This window comes from Fundulus heteroclitus, chromosome 24, assembly GCF_011125445.2.
Source record: "Fundulus heteroclitus isolate FHET01 chromosome 24, MU-UCD_Fhet_4.1, whole genome shotgun sequence".
In the NCBI taxonomy this organism is placed as follows: Eukaryota; Metazoa; Chordata; class Actinopteri; order Cyprinodontiformes; family Fundulidae; genus Fundulus; species Fundulus heteroclitus.
The window spans coordinates 20,344,515-20,364,265 of record NC_046384.1 but is presented as its reverse complement, the minus strand read 5'-3'; the positions used below and the strand labels follow the sequence as shown (position 1 = coordinate 20,364,265).

The 19,751-nt window shown below is 41.4% G+C and overlaps 1 protein-coding gene across 2 annotated transcripts; it reads right to left on the bottom strand.

The window, feature by feature from the left end:
- Window positions 1-3,598: 3,598 nt before the first annotated feature.
- On the bottom strand, window positions 3,599-11,066 carry LOC105935442 (cysteine/serine-rich nuclear protein 3). Of its 2 annotated transcripts, none has more exons than XM_012875824.3 (5): window positions 10,700-11,066; window positions 8,673-8,846; window positions 7,019-7,275; window positions 6,626-6,922; window positions 3,599-5,669 (listed from the first exon to the last, which is right to left on the bottom strand). In XM_012875824.3, exons 1-5 carry the CDS (start codon window positions 10,755-10,757, stop codon window positions 4,668-4,670), a joined length of 1,788 nt encoding a protein of 595 aa, XP_012731278.2. In that variant the 5' UTR covers window positions 10,758-11,066; the 3' UTR covers window positions 3,599-4,667. The 2 variants fall into 2 exon arrangements, with proteins under 2 accessions (XP_012731278.2, XP_012731277.2); XM_012875823.3 differs by having other exon boundaries at window positions 6,611-6,922; window positions 10,700-11,065.
- Between the last annotated feature and the right edge of the window lie 8,685 nt (window positions 11,067-19,751).

The following is a 19,751-nucleotide window of genomic DNA, read 5'->3' as shown; positions in this document are numbered from 1 at the left end:
ACTACCTGCACAGACGTTGCAGTCGCTGATATTAGGTCTGGACATTCAAGTGTTGGCTCATTACCGCCGTGCAAATGTAGAGAGCACATAGGTGTCTTTAGTCAGATTCCATTGTTAAGTCCTCTCGCTTACTATATGGATCAACTAGAAGTATCTATTATTCTCCCTCAGCTTCCTGCCTTCATTGTTCTCAGCGGTCACCTATCATGTCAATAGCCTATATGCTGTTTACTTCCGTTCTAGTGCTTCTAGTGCATACACAGGCTTACCTTGTAAAGAACCGTATGTCCGTGACCGAGGCAGCAAAACAGTGAATGCTTGACCTCTGCTTCGTCGTTAGGCTCTCAGCCTGTGGACTTAGCTGTCAGAGACGGATTTTCCTCCAACACCAGATCAACAGCTGCATGGTCTGGAGCCGACGTATAGTCATGTTCCATGGACATGTCCATCGGGACAATGTAAGGAGCTTTGTCTTCATCCTCCGATGGTGGTCTTTGCCTTCTCTTCCAAACCCCCAGTCTTGGAAGTGGAAGGGAGAAGTCATTTTACTTAAATAAGACCAGAACAGCTGCCCTTTTCAAAAGTCGCCGTCCTCCATCTGATAAGGACTCTCGAAGGTCTTCCGGGTTGAAATGCCAACCACACACCCGGGTGTAAGAAGTGATTGCAAATTTATCCCTGAGAATAGCAAGAACCCTCTGGCGCCTTAACTGCTTATCAGCAGGTAACATGAAGAAGAAAAGTACCGAATTGTACCTGCTTGATGCCTGGCACAAAGGCACACAACAATGCTCAGCTGTTGTACCAGAAACTTGTTGCTATTTAAATCTCTTAACCTTACTCGTGGTCAATCTCAGAAGCAAACAATAGGAAGCAGAGGGCTACCAGAAGTTGCACTGCTGGCTCAGATTTATAAGGAGGTACGTCACCATGACGGTTAGCATATAGCCTGGTTTATGCTTGACGCATCCGCGAGGTCCACGTGGCCATATTACGTCATTTTGACTTCCACCCCCCTCTGCGCCAGGAAAATGTTGGTCATGGTGGACGAGCAAGCGCTTCTTCTGGTCAGAGGTTCATAAATATAGATACTTTTTTGATTCCCCCCAAAAAGATCCAACCAATCAACCAATTGCTAACAACTCCTGGACAGAAATGGCTGTCACTCTTGGAAAAAAGTGAGAGGCTTAAATGTCGGAAATAACTGTGTTTTCTACTTCTACATGTTGTGAGGTGTAGTGTGCTTAGCGTAGGAGCGCAACGCTGCCCTCTATAATCTGGGAGAATAGTGCTACTTTGGAGGAAGAGCCGCACGGAGCATAAATGCTGCGGACATTGTGTCCACACGTCTCATTTCCGGGTGGAACCTACGTGCGTCAATCATAACCTTTACTCACACCTGCTCTCACTGCCTTCTCATGTGTATGTAAAAATTGTTGGTTCCTCTATTGTTCAACCCCCTATTTGTTACCCTGATCTACAGATTTTGTGATTGTTGCCACTTTTTGGGACTATGATGTTCGGCCCCCGTGCTGCCTCAGTTTTTATATGTTTAATTTTTATTTATCAAACCACTCATCTCCATTATGCTCTCTGTTTGGGTCCTCCCTACTTCCATCTCAATAGCAGCATTTATTTTTTATTTTTTCCCCTTTCAATTAATTGATATCAAGATCAGGAATAACTCTTCAGTAGTACCATGGACAGCAGCACCCCATAGATCTGGTTCCAATGAGACTGGTGTACTGCAGATGTTCACTATGTGCATTAAATCTAGTCTATGTGGTAATTTAGACACATTTTGAAATTAGAAATGCAAATAAATGATCAACTTTCAATTGGTTGTCAGTTGGTTTGTTAGATTAAATTTCCTACCATCTGACAACTGATAATGTCTGCTTTCTGTGTAGTAGTGAGGTCACCATCCAGAAGAGGGGGCTGCTGCTCTTACAAATCGTGGTCTAGTTTCTTGTCTTAAGGAAAAGGAAGAGAAATAATCATGGAGAAGGATGTCAGAACAGGAACGTGAAACGATCCAAATGGAGTCCGAGGGAACTAATCTACTGTAGTTGTACGTGGCCCTACCTGAAGAAGAAAATATTTATTTTCCAATATTTTGTCTCATTAAATTATAATTCCTGCCTGCCACCGCTCTGCATCTCTCCGGCATCCTTTCTAACGTCTGTCCTGTTTTATTAGAAATCTTTTAAAACTTTAATGATTGTACAGCTTTGTTTTACATCAATGCTGTGGCATGTTTTAAGTTGTTTACACCTTTGTCATGAAGTAGAATGTCTCAGTCGGGAAGAATTGTGGATAGTGAGTGAAGACTGCATATCCTGCAACTTCTATAAAGATGTCTAAAAAGCCTAGAACGTTTTCCCTTTATACCTTGTTGTCAGTACCGATGTAAAACTTAGTTTAATGATTTACCTTATGTGGCACCTTGCTAATTCATATATAACTTATTAAAACCTATTTAAAGCAAGATCCTTGCTAGCAACTGGGCTAGTTGTACAGTGTGTGATGCTAACAGCATGAAGCTAGCACTCTAACTAGCAAAGTAGGACAAAATCGGTTTAATCCTAAATTGCAGTGTGCTCTATATGTCTTGGAAGTAAATTTTTTTTATCTTGGCATTACTTCACTTTCAACAGTTTCTAGCTGCCAGGCAGAAAATCTGTGGAACTTGGTGATTGTTGTGCTTAGTCACCAAGCTGACTATTATTTAATCTTTGATCTTTGAATCTTTGAATTATTAGTAAAACAAGTTGATAAAGTATTTCTCTGCAGTTTATGCATTCAAACATGTAAGGAACCTGCCCATAAATCTATGCTGTGTGGTACTTTGCTCCACCGTTTTTATTTCTGCACTGTTTTGACAGCCTGTTATACACATGGCGACCATATTGGATTTCTTTAGGTCAACATTGATGAGAAAACTTTGGTTTTACATGTTAAAATTTAGAGTTTTGGTTGTCTCCTGCTGGTAAATATAGTTTTTTTGTATGTTTGTTTTTGTTTTGAGACGCATAACCAAATTCAGCAATGGTGGACTATGACTAACTTACCAAAAATAACTTAAATAAAAGCAGGTTGAAATCAAACTCCAAATGTTCGAAATGACAACCACAATTGGCAATATGTAAAAAATAAGTTTCAAATCATTGTATAAATACAATAACCCTAAGATTTACCCTGCTATCTCTATTTTTAGTTAGCTTTCAGGAAAAGCCATGAAGGATCCAAGACCATTTGTTGAAATGAATTAATGAGGATCAATGGAAAACAACAAGGACATTTTAATAAATGGTTCAGGATACAGTGCCTTCCAAAAGTATTCATAACCCTTGAACCTTTTCACATTTTGTGATGTTAACACCACAAATGTAGAGATATTTTACTCTACCTTTGTGTGACAGACCAACATGAAGGGATTTTTACAAACAAAAGTCTCAAAATTATTATCGCACATCGCTATTAACCATTATATCCCCACAGTGAAACATAATGGTGGCAGCATCATGTTGAGGGAGGAAACGTTTGCAAAGCGCAATGAAGTTATTGACAGGAATAATGTATCTCTTTACCACAGAAGTGTGTTTTTCCTGCAACAAACCTTTAATTTTACAGAATGCGCACACCAAGAAACATCTTCAGTGAATTGAACACATGCGTTACAAATAAGCATTTCAGAAACATCAGCAGCAACAGCAGCACAACAGAAATTACCAAAACAATACAAGCACCTCAAAATCGGGTTTGGATTTGTCACCGATGCCAACACAAGCAGGAAAACATGCAGCAAACACTTTAAAACAGAGCTAAAATTATAAACCATATAGTGCAAATACAAAATAACAGACCTAACCACTTTGCTATTGTTTTGTTAAGTTTTGTCTTTATACACAATCTTAAATAGGTTTTGCGGACAACCGTTGCCCAGATTGAATCAACTCTTAGTGCATTCTGGGTCAAAACGAGTGACTGTCCCTCAAAGTGCACTTATCAAGAATACAGCAAACTTTTAAACTTACAAAGCTGTGACAATGGCTTCACCGCCCTACTGTTTTCATCTGTTTGCTGAACTTGCATGTCTCAGACCGGCCAACAAATATTAATATCAGGCAAAGGGAAGCTGAGCAAATATAAAAGCCAGCCTAGTTGACTGCACCTAGTGGCTGGTAAGTAAGATTTTTACAACTATGATCCAATCCATTCCCAAAAAAAAAAAAAATTAAAACTGTTTTAATTCCTTTTGTCGTCACAATTGTTATTATTGCAAGAAATACCATAAAAAGATTTTAACAAAATGTCCATATTGCCCATCCCTGCTGCAGTGCTGTTCTGGGGGTCTTCTGTGAACTCTTGGATGAGTTGATGATGCGTTCTTGGAGTAATTGTGGTAACTTTAAGTGGGTTTTGATTCTACAGGTCTAATGGTAATCAAGCACGCTTGACTTAATCAATTACATAATTTGATAACTGTATTTTGTATTTACTCGGGTCATAATTGCTGATACTAATTAGTTTGACCTTAAAGCATGTATGTGTGACAAAAAAAAAAGTAAAAATGGAACAGATCTGCAGCATGTTTCCACTGCTCTTTAAGATTTTGTGTCTGAAGATGTACTAGCAGCAACAATCCATCTCCAAATCCTTCTTCATCAGGCTTTCTCTAACGGCCCGGCTTGCTCCTGTGCAGGATCCCCATTTCCTCCCGCCTGTGAGTCACGACAGTCTGTTTTTTTCTGGAGGCCTGTCGAGCGAGGGTGCTGGTCGGGACTGCCGGCGTTGAACTCACGCGCGTCCGCATGCGAGCCCGCTTGGAGCTCGGCGGACCCAGAAAAGAGGCCCCCCCGCCGCTCTGGTTGCCGGGGCAGTTCTGCGCCGATTTCGGACTCCAGCACGGATTCCACCGAGGGGAGCATGGGCGCAACGTTCAGGTTTTCGCTGAGGAATGCGGGCGTGTCGTTGACAGGGCCGTCTATCTGATAGTGCTGCATGGGGGGAGTGTTGAGGAAGGGGCTGCTAAGCCCCACCAGTGAGTTGTTTGTGTAACTTAGAACAGAGGGGAGCGGGACAGAGTATGATGGAGGACTCAGTCCGTGCAATGAACAGTCCCAGTCTTCCTCCTCTTCCTCTTCTTCATCATCTTCCTCGTCCTCATCCTCGTCATCCTCCTCTTCCTCGTCTTCTTCCCCATCCTCCGGGTCAAGAGTTTCCAGACTGTGCGTGCTGCAGTCTGACAGCCCACTGCAAACGCTGCTGCCGTCCTCATCGTACGCTTCGTCCTCCTCCTCATCGTCGTCTTCCTCCTCTTCCTCTTCGTCCTCTTCCTCGTCTTCGTCTGGATGTGACTCAATCTCACCTGTGTTCTGGAGATGCATGATGGGATTGTTCATCTTCAGAGACTGAGGGTTTTGCTGCTGCTGCTGCTGCGGCTGCTGGATCAAGGAGGAGTCGCCATGGTAACTGTTGCCACTGGTTACAAGCTGCTGCTCCGTCTGCTGATGCTGATACTGCTCCTCGCGGCTTTTCTCCAGCTCCAGCTTCATGATGGTGTGCAGGAAGTGGGTGCGCACACGGACCGGGTTGAACTCCAGCCGCCCGGCGTTGTTGCTGCAGCCGTCCTTGGTGCAGCCGCAGGGGAAGGACATGCGGTCCACCTGGGGGCACATTTCAGAGTTACGCACAGGTGCCAATCAGAGCAGGTGACAAGTTGGTGGGGAAAAGTTGGGAATCGGCTGCTAGATGCTAGAATTTTAACTGGGAAAGATGCATAAATGACGTGTATCAATGTGTCTAAATGTGACAATTGAATACCTCGCCCCCTGTTTATCTAGGTTTAGACAATGTAAAACTGGCTAATCTATATGTGTTCTAGCCTCAGACTTTAAAATAATATGAAGGGAAAGAAGAGTCTGTTTAAAACATCAACACACTGACAATGCTGTGCAATTTAGTTATGTGCAGAAAAAAAATGAGAGAAAAGAGATAACATATGACATGATTTTTACTTTCCTGACTGAGACAACAGACGTCATAATTTAAACTGTTTGGAATCGTTCGTCTTGCCGTCACCTGCGCGCTAAGAGGAGGATGCTACCTCGACACAGATGAAGGCCAATTTGTGTGCTAAAACTGTCTGCTGTGCAACACAAATTGTTCGTTTCCAACTAGGATTGCACCGTTTTTCCAGGTTTCTGTGAATGCAGCGATGAGGGGCAAACGGAACAATCTCCGAGGCAGATGAGGAGCAGAGTTCAGTTTGTATAGGGGGGAAAAAAAGTCATTGTAACTGTGGTGACAGTGAAAATACGACTAATGCATATAAACTTTATTACTTTGGATTCCACCAGGAACCCAGATTTATTTTAAAGTAGAATTGTTAGCTTTCATCTGCCTGCCTCTTGCCTCCTTTCTGCAGTCAGGTCCTTCTCTAGACTTTACTAGACTTAATGTTCACTACGTGGATTCTCCACTCATTTCAATTCATTATTCATAAAACCTTGGTTTATATAACAAAGGCGTATATATATATATGTCATATATTCTATGCTTTTTACACAAAGATTTACGAAACATGAGTATTATAGATGTGCCTCACCACATTTCCATTTACCTGGCACTTAATGCCGGCCAGGCTGCAAGCACAGGTCTCCGGGTCGCATATCCCCCGGCAGCGGCACCCACACTCCTCTCTAGACATCCGCAGGGCCCGCAGCTCATGCTTCTCCTCCACGTTGATGCGGCGCACCCCGGAGGCCCGGAGGAGCGCGCGCCGTCTCCTGGTGGTCAGCGGCTGGACGAAGAAGTAGTCGTCCACCTCCGTGTTGTCCACATCCAGGTCGTCTTCGGAGACGTCATCCAGCGTCAAAGTGTCGGCCTCCGCGGAGGACACCGTGCCGTTCTTTGTGAGCTGAAGAGACACGGCCAACCATGTTAAATGGATTTAAATTCAAGAGCTCTGGTTTGTTGGGTGTGAGATAGGTGCGAGACGAGTTGCCCCACTGACTCTGAGTTTGATGGCGTTGAACTTCTCCTCTTTGAGGTGATCCCTCAGCATGTTCCGGTGGCTCCGTTTCTGCTCCATGGCGAACTCCCTGAGGGTGAAGCGCTTCACCCCGCTGTGCCGTGGCGACATACCCAGGGTGCTGCCGCCCTGTGTGGGCACGCTAGTGAAGCCCTGCCGCCGGGTGAAATAGTACACTGTGACGCTCTCAAAGTGCACATTGCGTCCCCGCAATCGCTTCGACTGCCGCTGGAGAGAGGCTAACATTGAGACAGAGAAGTGGGAAACATAGTATGAGCCAATGTGATCTGTGTAAAGTGAGCAGCTTGAAAGCAGCCAGTCAAATAAATGAGGCAGTAGCCGAACTTTACATACTGTATATACAGAGCTATCAAAATGTGTTTACCCCCCCCCCATTGATTTCTTCTGTTTTTGCTTTTTCGTCCCACTGAAGGGTTTGCTTTGGATCATTTTACTGCATCATAACTCAAGCGAGCTTGAACTCAAAGTCAGCAACTTAATGTGGAAGCAGCGCAGTCCCAAACCATCACACGACCACCACCATGTTTGACCCTCAGTATAATGATTTATCCCTCTGAAATGCTCCGTTGATGTTACACCAGATGTTACAAGATAAAGCCCCTCCTAGTAGCTCCACTTTTGTTTCAGCGGTCTATAGAATACCTCCCTACGTTTGGGGATCATCAAGATGTTTTTTGGCAAATGTGAGACAGACCTTTCTGCTCTTTTCGGTCAGCAATGATTTTCACCTGGGATCTCTCACATGGATGGCATGTATCATATATAAAACTTGGATGAGTTGAGATAATTAAGTGTGGCAAAAGCAGGTCCCCCGTAAAGGTGCAAATACTTCGAGATTGTTGTGTGTTGGGTTCGATTTTAAAAAGGAAACCCCTTTCCATGAAAGCATTCCTACACCTTAGAGGTCCTTTTAATGACTTGCCAGAGAAAGTGCCAAATGAACAAAGTCTGTTAGCACAGAGTAAGGTAAGCATTTCCCCTCCCCCACCTGTTGCTGCAATCTGCAGCCAGCTGAATTGAAAAACTTAATAGCAATCAAATTTGTGAAAAACATGAACAGTGAGTGTAAGCCACCATTAGCTTAATGCCATTTACGCTGCTGGAGCATATAGCCCAACTAATGAACCAGCTAATCAGGTTTGTACTGTCCTCTATCTAGAAAAATGGCATACATTCCACACAGTGAGCACTTACTTACATTTATGATTGAAGTTTGTATATCAAAATCAAAATGTTCAATGTGTTATACTAAATTATAATCAGTATGTTAGGTTATAGCATAACTTGTCAACTAGAGTTAAATCAATAACTTGAGTGTCCATGGAGGATCACTTAAATACAATTTATTTCAGCATAAAAGTAATGCCTATATGTGTTCATAAAGATGAATGATATATTTAAATAATGCAACTGTAAATAAATATGTAAAAGGTAGTAAAAGATTTGAAAACTATGTGTCATTGTCCGTCCACTTCCTAATTTTGCATGTATTTTCTCGTAGGCCTACTCTACAGCTGGATGAGTTCATTGAAACTCCATCTGTGTTCCCTCTCAGTTCTAAACACCTCGCTAATCAGATTATTTAACCAGGAAAGGTTTGTAGGTGAGATCTTACAGTCCAGAATCCCAGCAGGGACAGAATTGTTGAGGCTATCGCTGCTGTTGCCGCTGTCGCTGCAGGAAACCTCGTCGTCCTCTGACCCCTGCAGGGACAAATAAGACGAGGGTTCCTCTTCGAGCTTTCTCTTCAGGATCCCGCTCATCCTGCAGTGCGTCCCGCTGGTCACACCTGCACAACAGACACATTTGGATACAACTTCAAGCAGATTTCTGGGAATTTTTAAGTGCAATGCATGCGTGCAAAATATGTATTCATCAAAGATACTCTGTGTCTGTATCTGTTTAGATAGCTAGCTAGCTAGCTTGTTGTTTGCAAACAGTAGCGAGCCAACTTTGTGTCAACTCGCTTGTGTTTTAGCTGTAATAGTTTCATACTGCTCTACTTTATATCTTTATCCCACCGGAGCGTGTTTTAGTCACAAAAAGCAGCCAAGTCAGCAAAAATAAACGCTAGCAACAGGCTAGCAAATGTAGCATAGCATTTGGCTGACATACATTTTTGAATTATGAGGCTAAAAAGAGTTGACTGTGTGTATTAATGTTGAATATAGATATTTGATTAGATCTTTGTCGATAACCCTTTACCCAACTGGCTTCCAATTTGTTGCTTGGACTAAAGAAAGACTTGATTTTTGCTTCTTTTTTTTTTGTTCCAGTTGACAAGAAAAGTCAGCTGGAATACCTTTCTAAAGTTGGATATTTGACTTGAACCCTGACCTCAAAATCTAATATGGCTACTTCATATTGATAACTACAGTACTAAAGGGTGTTTTTCTTTCACCTCTGACAATTCTGATGCTATTAAATCACAGATATTGTACATCCTCAGCTGCTGAACAATTTGCTCAGTATTTAAAGGCTTTTTTTTTCTTTTTTTTTTTTTTAGAAATAGCATTGTTATTGGCATTTATTGCTAACTACGATTAAGCAGCCTCAGGTGAGTTCTGAAGGCAGGTAGTTGCCATTTTATTTAGGGGCATCTGAGTAAAGGGGCTGAAACAATGCACACCAGAAAAGTATTAGGAGAAATAAAATAATTTTCATTCCACTTCCCTATTACGTGCTACTTTATGTTAGTCTATCACATAAGATCCCAGTAAAATACGTTGAAGTCTTTGTAATCTTTGGGAATTGTTCTACCACTGGCCTGTTGTTTTTTTCTTAGATACTTACGTTTGACTGTAGTTACACCGTACATTGACCAGTCTTGGTTTGCTCCAGCAAAAACTGGTTTTATCATTTTTACCGCCTGAAATAAAAACACAGCTTTTGTACTTTTGTAAATGGGTCTTCCGTTCTGATTTAAAGCTGCCAGTGTTCTTGTGTGACCTTGCCCATTTTTCTGTTGCATTGCGAATGGAGAATAAGTTTAGCCGAAGATGCGACGATCTGGTTTAGATTTGGGAAACCAGATGCCATCCCATTCTATGCCAGCTGATGAGCACTTAAATAGCATTTGCGCGACGAGTTCTTTGTGTGTCTGGTGTAAAAAAGGGCCTCTTTAGGGAACTTTTTACCAATTGAATTTAAAACCAAAAGAACTTATTTCGCAGAAACATTGGGCCGGGTTGAGGATTACATCACATGCAGCAGGGCAGAATGATGAGCCAAGGTTTTCCTCTCGGACCGGCTTTGTCTCGCCTCCCACAGCGTTATACAATTGCCTCTATCAGTGCAAAGTCTTGGGCTTTCCGTTTTCTATGGGGCAAAAATCGAAAGGACAATCCCGTGTTGTAGATCAGGAGGAAAATGAGCAATCTATGTTCTACCTTTAAACGTTCTAACCCCGGTCATGTGCCTGTTTCAGCCAAACGTCCCTTGTTGAGCGAGCACCTTTTTACTTTCTCACGCCTGCATGCACGCATGCACGGCCATTCATGTCCTCATCCCAAACACTGACATGAGATTTCTCATTGACAAATGTAAGTCAGTGCCACCATGTGACGTAAGCGAGCCTCTCTGAGGCCGTGCCGTGGTGAACGCTTTGAAGGGCTCTCGGCGAGTCTGAGCATCTCCACTGACCTGTTTCCTTCTCTTGCTTCTGGCTTCCAGGAGGTCCTCTCGACTCTCTCCTCTGCATCGCACAGCGTTCAGCAGCGGCGGCGAGTATTCCCCATGTGCCGTGGTGATGCAGTGAGCGCTGCCATGATGCCTGCTCTTCCTTATCCTCTCTTTCCAGCGACGTCTTGCACTATTGTGCCGCACGGAGCGCCCCTCTGCCTCTGCCGCTGTCTTATGCCCGCTCCCACTGCACCCTCATTCTGTGCTCACGCTGTCAACTCCCTCGCCGTCTGATGCTCTCTCCTGCTCCGCAACCCCTCCTTCCTCTCCCTCTCTCCTCACAAAGACTTGTTAGCTCGGTGCTGCTGCTGGCTGGAAGCGCTGGAGCCTGACAGAGGTGAAGCAAGCTCTAAGAGATCATACAATGAGGGAGTGTGTGTGTTGGGGAGGGGGGGGGGGTAATAGAAATAGTATTTTGAATGCAAATGTGATGTGCTTTATTTGTCTGTGTTCCCCTTTTTGGTTTGTGCAAAGCTTTTTTTTTATTATCCTCAATTGATAGCAGGAAGAAAAAAAAAGCCAGTGGAAAGAGGTCATAACTGGAGAAACTCCTTCATGCCGCTGTGCTCCGTCAAGAACAATATCCTGGCTCCAGAACTACGAGGGAAATGGGCCGTACATGAGCAACATCACATATGCTAAAAAAATCCAAAACGCAGAACTTTCGCAGTTACGGTGAACGGAACTGATTGTATTGAACAAGATTAATCGGTGTTTACTTTAACCTTCCATCTTGTTGGGCGTTCAGACTCATTTTTACATTCCTTATACTTTGTTTATGCACATTGTAACACACAACCACTTTAATTAGGATTTTTCGTTTTCCTCCCTGATTTTTCTAAATGTCATACTTTATTGTTTTGCCCTGGGTGACTATATTTTGTCATGGACTTTAACCCAATCTGAGTATGGGATAGAGAGAATTTTTTTTTTCTTTTTGACTATTTTAATGAATTTACACGAATATTTGAAATTATTTAGAGGTAACACTGAAAATGATTCATACCCGTAGTAGATTTAGGTTTAATGTTTTGGTTAAATGAAATTTATTTGAAATCAAAATCTGGCAGGGGAATCATTTGCGGCCTAACTGCTTTCCCAGTACCGCCAAATTCTGAAAAAAATGTTGATATCCTTTTGATGTTAAAGATTAAAATAATATCTTCCTCTCCACAAGTGGAACACAAAATGAAAGAAGTAAACTTTTAGTAAGTGAACTTTATTTATATAGCACCTTTCACAGGATAAAAACCGCAATGTTTCTTAATAAAAACAACCATAAAACACAAAATAAAAAGATAAAATAGCAAAAAATGCAACATCATAGCATAAAAATAGTTAAAACTAGTTAAAAATCCAGTCGGAACAAGTGGGTCTTCAACTGTTTCTTATAAGAATGAACAGAGTCAAGACAGCGTAAAGATAAAGGCAACGCATTCCACAGTCTGGGGGCCACAGCTTTAGTAGACCGATCCCCTCTGGTCCTGAAATTAATTTGTGGAACCATTAACAGTCTTTGGCTGGAGATTCTTAAACTACGAGATCGGGAATATGGTTGTAAAAAGTTGGTAATATAAGGTAGAGCTTGGCCACTCAGGGCTCTAAAAATAAAGACTAAAATTTTAAAATGAACTCTAATATGTACTGGAAGCCAATAGAGATTAAAACTGGGGTAATGTCCTGTCATTTTCTTGTGTTGGTTAAAAGTATTGCGGCACCATTCTGCACTAACTACAGACAGACAAGATATTTCTTATTCAAACATATAAAAAGGCTGTTAAAATAATCGAGACAAGATGAAATAAAAGCATGAATAATCATCTTTAATCCAGCCTTTGACGCCAATGTTGAAAGCTTAGAAATATGTCTTATCTGAAAGAAGCAGTTTTTGATTAATCTGTGAGAATGACACTCTAGTGACATGGCAGAATCAGAAATTATGCCAAGGTTTCTGAGGCTTGGTTTGACAGAGGAGGCCAATACACCCAGAAATGTCTTAATTTCTGTTATTTGGTTTTCAGGGGCAATGATGAGTTTTTATGTCTTATCAGCGTTTACCTGCAAGCAGTTGTCACAGAGCCACAATTTAATATAATTAACACAGTTTATCAAGCAGGACAACTTAAAATATTCAGTAGACTTAAAAGAACAATAGAGCTGAATGTCATCAGGGGAATACCTGATTATCTAGCCAAGAGGGAATATATATAAAAGAAAAAGAATAGGTCCCAAGACAGAGCCCTGTGGTACCCCACATAGCAGGTATGAACTGGTTTCCTAAAATAATAAAAGATCTTTCAGAGAGATAGGATTTAAACCACTCTAGAGACTTATCCGATAGACCGACTACATTGTGAAGCCTATTAATCAAAATACTATGATCGACAGTATCACAGTAACCGTTACTGTTGATGCTCCAGAGTCTGCAGACATTAAAATGTCACTAGAAACTTTAAGTAAGGAACCTTCAAGGGTTGATTTGAATTTTCAGTAACATATACATTCAAAGGTAACCTGCTTTGTACTTGTTAGTCACCGCTATTATGGCAGTGTGTTGTAACTTTTTAGCACATGATTCAATTATTACTGAATTCCACCACATGCAGTGGCTAGCATAAGTATTTATAGCCTACTTGTTCAGTGCCTCTAGATTGTGTCCCATTTGCAACCCAAAACTTGAATATAAGTTGGTGCAAGCAATGTCTTAAAAGAAAACCTGCCAAATGCTGCAAAAGAGGACAACAATCCTAAACAAACCACAATAGAAGAATTTGGGTCAAAGCATATTCAGATGTAGTATTAGTTTAGTTAAGTCCAAAAGTAAATTTAACTTAGCTTGTGTGGCAAGGAGAATCAGTGTTTAGATTCTCTGACTGAGCTTGAGTTAATTTACAAAGAAGGTGGAATGCTCCGTTACCATGTTTCATACTGGCAGAAAGGTTGGCTGCATGCCAGCATATGAATGGAAAGTTGAGTGGAAGGAAGAACTTGGAGAAGTTCCACTAGCAACAGAGATCAAAATCCTCCTCGAGAGGATTGTGAGGCGAAAACCTTTTTAATCTTTTTGGACTATTCGAAAGGCGCAATATGTGAGTTGTTGGTTTAGACGGCATGTGCAGAAGAATCCAGGCCATGATAGCAGCAACTGGAGCCACAAAGTGAGCATTTTATTTGGAAATCAGGATGGAGTGGAGAGTGAAGTTTCCAGGCAGTGATGTCATAAATGAAAAGGTTTTTTTTTAAAAAACAAACTACAATGCTGGCTATTGAAAAGGCTGTTTGGGTGCGACCACAACCTATTTAAGACAACAGGGTAATTTCCCATACTGAAGATAATTTAAAAACTGTATATACCCGTTCATATGTCCTTTGTATGACTAACATCCACATAGACGTCATTGAAAATAATATGATTAAACCACACAACCCCCACACATATTGTTGCCATAGCAATGCTGGCCCCTGAATGCTCTGTCCTCTCATTAAAGTGGCGCAGCCTTGAGTTTGTATGTTGTGAACGCAGGGCTTTTTTTTATTTTTATTTTATTTTGTTTTTCTTTTCCAGGTCAAAGGATGTACAGTCCCTGAGAAAATGGTCTCACGAATACGGTTTCACAGCCTTATTTAAGGAAAAAAAAACACGTATGAAAGATTAATACTGATTTTAAATGAGGTCAGGAAATAAAAGTGAGTAAATGTTAGTATTAAATGTTAATCACTCTGAAAAGGGGAAAAGGTTCTCGTTATGTCGCGTCTGCCTGGATGGCAAACATGCAGGCTGTTGTTTAATTTTATGGAAAACTGTATTTTGTCGTGTGAACCGTCATGCTAAGATGTGCCGTACGTGTGGCGGTATTACATTCAGACGCTAACACTGCCTCTCCGTATGGGCTTTTTTAGCTCACATTGCCAGACTCTTCTCGGGTGTTGGAATCTGGATCGTCCTGTTCGTCTCCGGCGTGGATGAGCAGGGGGAGACAAGCGAGCCTTCCAATCAGCTTCCATGGCAACGAGCCATGGGGGGAGGGGTTGTTGGGGGCTAGATGGAGGAGGAGGAGGGAGAAGGAAGCAGCTAGAGGGGCTCCAGGGAGGAGGGCTCAAACATGGAGAGAAGGTTTTTTTTTTTTTTTTTTTTTTTTTTTAGTAATAAGAAGAAACTGGTGCTCTGAAAAAGCTGAACAGTTCCCACAAATGACAAACGTGCATCTGTTAAACCCCACGGCAGCTTCAAAAAGGGTTCATCCCTCCTTGAACCTTTTTTGTTATAATGTTGTGTATCAGACCAACACAAAGGAGTGCATGACTGTGCATTAGAAATACCAAGGTAAAAAAAAAAATGTTTTTTCTAATAAAAACCACAAAAGTCTGTTAAGCTAATTCACCCTCATTTACTGTTAAGTCTAAGCTAAATCTGTCCTGAACAGATTCCACAGACCTGTTCAGGCCTAACTGCAAACCTACGAAGACGTGGCCGTCCACCTACTGTAAATCTAGAGGTCAGGCGAGGAGAGCATCAGTCAAAGAAGCATGCAGGAGGCAAATAGTAACTCTGGAGGAGTTGCAGGGATCCACAGCTCAGTTGGGAGAGTCTACTGTCAGGAATCTATTAATTGTGCACTCTGCAAATCGAGTTTTTGAGGAAGCGTGTCAGCATAATGATGTGGGAAGGCTTTTTTTTTTAACAGGAGCTGGAAAGCTGGTCAGAGGTCTAAAAAAAGTGTTTTTGTTAGTAGTGACAAATTCAACTAGAGTCATTTTCCAGCCATCGTAGTATTGTCGTTTAGTCTCGTAGAATCCTGTCAAAGTATCAATACTCTAGGAATTGAAAAACTGTTGTTTGTTTTGTTGTTTTTACCTTAAAGGGACTTACAGTGTGTCTGACGTTATAGCTGAGTGTACAGTGACAGCACTTTGAATCGTCTTCTTACTAAAAAGTGCTATATAAATAAACTTGTCCTACCATGATGGGTTCCTTCTGTGCCCATTTAACTCCCTTTGTCTCTGATTTCATCCATCTATATATATATATATATATATATACATATACATATACATATATATATATATATATATATATATATATATATATATATATATATATATATATATATATATATATATATATATATATGTGTATATATATATATATGTATATAAATACAGTTGGACTTTTTTGAAAATATCCAAATTATCAAAGCATGTGTTGTCCAAACCGTTCAAAGAATCTCACTAGAACCATAAATAGTTCTTGGTTAATATTTCTTATTTTCATTTGTTTCATTTCCATCCACATATAGGAACATGACTTGATTTTAAAGCACATAATTTGACCAGTGTCCACCAGGGGGCGAGCTTGTTTTAAAAGAGCAGCGTTTGCTCCAGCCTGAGTCATGGAGCCATCATTATTTCCCAGCTCCTGCCTGCTTCTGCTGTCTGGCTGGGCGTAATTGATTCCTGTGGGACCCAAATGAATGGCTCAGCCGTCCTAAGTGCAGCATCAACCACAGATTAGCGTAAAAATATGTGTGTTAGAGAGGAAGACGAAGTTGGAACAATAGGTTCAGGGAGCTCCATCTGCTCGCATAAGAGAAAAACGGTGCAAATGATCTGGTGTGTTTTCTAAATGTGGACCGTAGTGTAAACTAATAACAGGCAGAGCTGCAGGAAAAGTATCTGAAATACATTTCTAATTTCACCATTAGAACTGCTGAGCACCGTTGCACAAACAGCACCTTGCGTTAGTGCTCATACAACTTCAACATTTCACATTCTGTCCCAGAGCAACAAAAGTCAGCGTTCTTAATGAAATCCAAAATCTCAGATTTTGTGATGTAAAAATGAAACCATGACGAATCGATTCCAAACGTGTTCCAGCTTTACTGAGAAATGCACCCTGTACCAATACTTTGTGGAAGTTTAATGTTTAATTTAGTTTCAGCTTACAGTCTTGGCCTCTGGGCAGCCTCCCTGACCGCTGCTGTCTTGTCTTTTGAATCGTTTTTCGATAATCTTCCAGTCTGTGGAACGCTGCTGTAGTTCCCCCTTTTTCTACAATCATTGATGTCTGCCATCAAAAATCAAGAAAATCCGCCTGGGACAGCTAAGCTTAATTTCTGGTTAGGCAGATCCAATATATTTAATGGTTGATATAAACTCACAAAAGCCGAAGCCAAAAATGCTGAACTGTACAGAATGCGTGTGACATCGAAATAGTTTTTGATTGGTTTACAATGGTCTCTTTGCGCTTGTGTGACAAGTGCAATCAATGTGCAACATTGCATTATTGGTTCAAATGTGTACCGGTTCCACATTGGCAGCGTTGTTGGGCTTTGCAGCAGCGAAAGTAATACATTTAGACAGGTGGATTAAATATTAGGCTGATGCCAAACCATTTAAGGTCAGAAGAAAATTACACACACAGTGCCTTGGAAAATAATTCATTCATGGCCCTACGGCCTTTTCCACATTGAATCACGTTACATCTCCAAACCTTCCATTTTACTGGGGGTTGTATTAGGTAGACTAACACAGAGTGGTTTATAATGTGAAAAGGAATTAATCTGATCAACAAATAAAAATCTGAAAAGTGTGGAGTGAAACAACTGTTTCCAGAGGGCACCTCTGATGAGTAATTGGAGTCCGGTTGTGTTTAGTTGAACCTCGACATCATTGCAGCCTCTCTGTGAGTCCCCAGAAGTTCGTTGGACAACACTGGATGTTTCTGCTCTTCACAAAGAATAAGGAACAGGTTCTTCCGGACAAGGTTAAAGCAGGGTTGCGTTCTTAAACAACAACATCCCGAGTTTTAAACAACTAAGAGCACAGTTCAATTAATCAGCTAGAAATAGAACATAACCCAACTGCAAGCCCATAAAGTCTTGACTAACCACCCAAACTGGCCTAGGAGAGCATTAACCAGAGAAGAAGCCAGAAGGCCCATGATAACTCTGGAGGAGCTGTAGAGATGCAAGCCATGTTGAGGAACAGCGCAAACTTAATGGTCAGATGAGACCAAAGCTGGCATTTCATGGCCTACGTACAGAGCGCTATGTATGTCGGGAAACACTAAATGCACCATCACGAAACACGGTGGTGGCAGCATCATGCTGTGGCAATGTTGTTGTTGTTGTTTTTACAGCAGGAACAACGGAGCTGGTGGGAGATGATTTCAGAGAACGCTGGCATGCAGCCATCTCATCATAAATGGCTGTTTCATCAGGGCGTGATTCACAGAATTAAAAGCAAACCAATTACTAACGATAAAAACGGGAAAATATGACATAGAGAAACAATTTTCGCTGTAAGGTAACATGAAAAGAATAAACGATGGTTGTAAAAGAATTTATGCTAAAAATTAATATGAATTTAGTCATGTTTCTGATGAAGCGGCTCTCTTAATGTTTTTATTGCAGGAGTACGGATGTTTTTACTGCATCAGACATACAACCACGCCCCACTCTGAGAATAGATTTGTTACAAACTGCATCCAACAGTGGAAACAGGTGATTTTTGCTCTTACACGTTTTTTTTTTATAGTTGTCTCACTGCACCAACTAGCACTGAGTTCTGCTTCATTTATACCGTTGATCAAATTTTACAAGACCAGAAATATTTAAATCCACAGAACCTTCTTTGTCTGATATTATAGGTTCACCTGCCATGTTGGAGGCGGCTAAGAAAGCGCCATTACCCACAGTGAAACAAGTCCGGTACCTACCTGGGCTGAAAGGCCAATCAGAGGGGACGAGGCCATTACTCCATTTTTGAAGACATGTCTTGTTGTCCAATGGAAAACGCAATGTGTTTAGCCATAACGACCATTTTTACCTTTGAAGTAAAAAGAAGGAAGCCTGAGAAAATCAACCGAGAAGCAGGTGGATGGCAGCATCAGGCAGTGTGCATGTTTTTTTTTTTGTTGCAGGAGGGACAGGTTCACTTTGCAAAATCAACAGCATCATGAGGAAAAAATATTATGTGGAAATATTGATGCAACATCTCAAGACATCGGGCAGGAAGTTAGAGCTTGAGCACAAATGGGTTTCCCAAATTAGCTTTGACTCTAAGCATAGAGTCAAAGTTTTGGAGCGGTCATCAGTTTCACTAGTTCTGTCAGGAGAAATGGGACCAAAATCTAAACCTAGGAAAAGCATCTAACCATTTACATAGAATATATATATTTATATATAGCAATTATATATTTCTTATAGCAAGACTATGATGTGTCTTTTGTAAGTTAGTGTAAGTTAATACTTGTTTTTAACTGGAACTCTGCTTTGTGCTTCTGGGCACTGAACACTAGAGGGCAGACTTGTCATTGATAACTAGTTATATTTACTCAGTTATATTTAGTTGGGGAACTTTTTGAAGAAGAAAAGAAACTTTTAAGAGTAGTTTCCCTGCACAGTCATTTTCAGCTCTACTACAGCTCTATTGAAGTGCCACTTCTCTTGTTTGAGTAAGATTTCTAGTTACTCTACTCACCTCTGAGACAACATATATTATTATATATAATGATAATAGTATATAATATATATATATATATTTCAACCAAAAATGTACACACGTGAACAAGCTTCACTGTCCAAATGCTGTTTTCCATCTGCTGAGCCTGTTGCGTTGGCACTGTTGCCTTGCAGCAAGGGGGTCCCGGGTTCAACTCCCTGCCTGGGGTCTTTCTGTGTGGAGTTTGCATGTTCTCCCTGTGCATGCATGGGCTCTCATCCTTCCACGTTGCAAACATGTGACTATTAGGTTAACTGGTCTTTCCAAATCTCTGCCAGAGATAGGCGTGAGTGTGTGCATGCACGGTTGCTTCTCCTGAGTGTCTCTGTGTTGCCCTGTGATGGACTGGCAACGTTTTCAGGGTGGACCCAATAACTTCCAGAGATGGGACTCACCAGCCCCCCCCCCCCCCCTCCCTCCGCACCCCCCCTAAAAACTGTTTTATACCTTGTCTTTATGATTACATCATTTTCACAAATGAAATCAGATTGCACAGTGCTACTCCAGCACA

Coding starts and splice junctions, on each gene's coding strand:
- LOC105935442 (XM_012875823.3), bottom strand. CDS start 10,757: ATGCAGAGGAGAGAGTCGAGAGGACCTCCTGGAAGCCAGAAGCAAGAG. Junction 8,847..10,699: donor GAAGCAAGAGAAGGAAACAG/GTCAGTGGAGAT, acceptor TCTGTTGTGCAG/GTGTGACCAGCGGGACGCAC. Junction 5,670..6,610: donor GCCAGGTAAATGGAAATGTG/GTGAGGCACATC, acceptor ATGTGCCCCCAG/GTGGACCGCATGTCCTTCCC.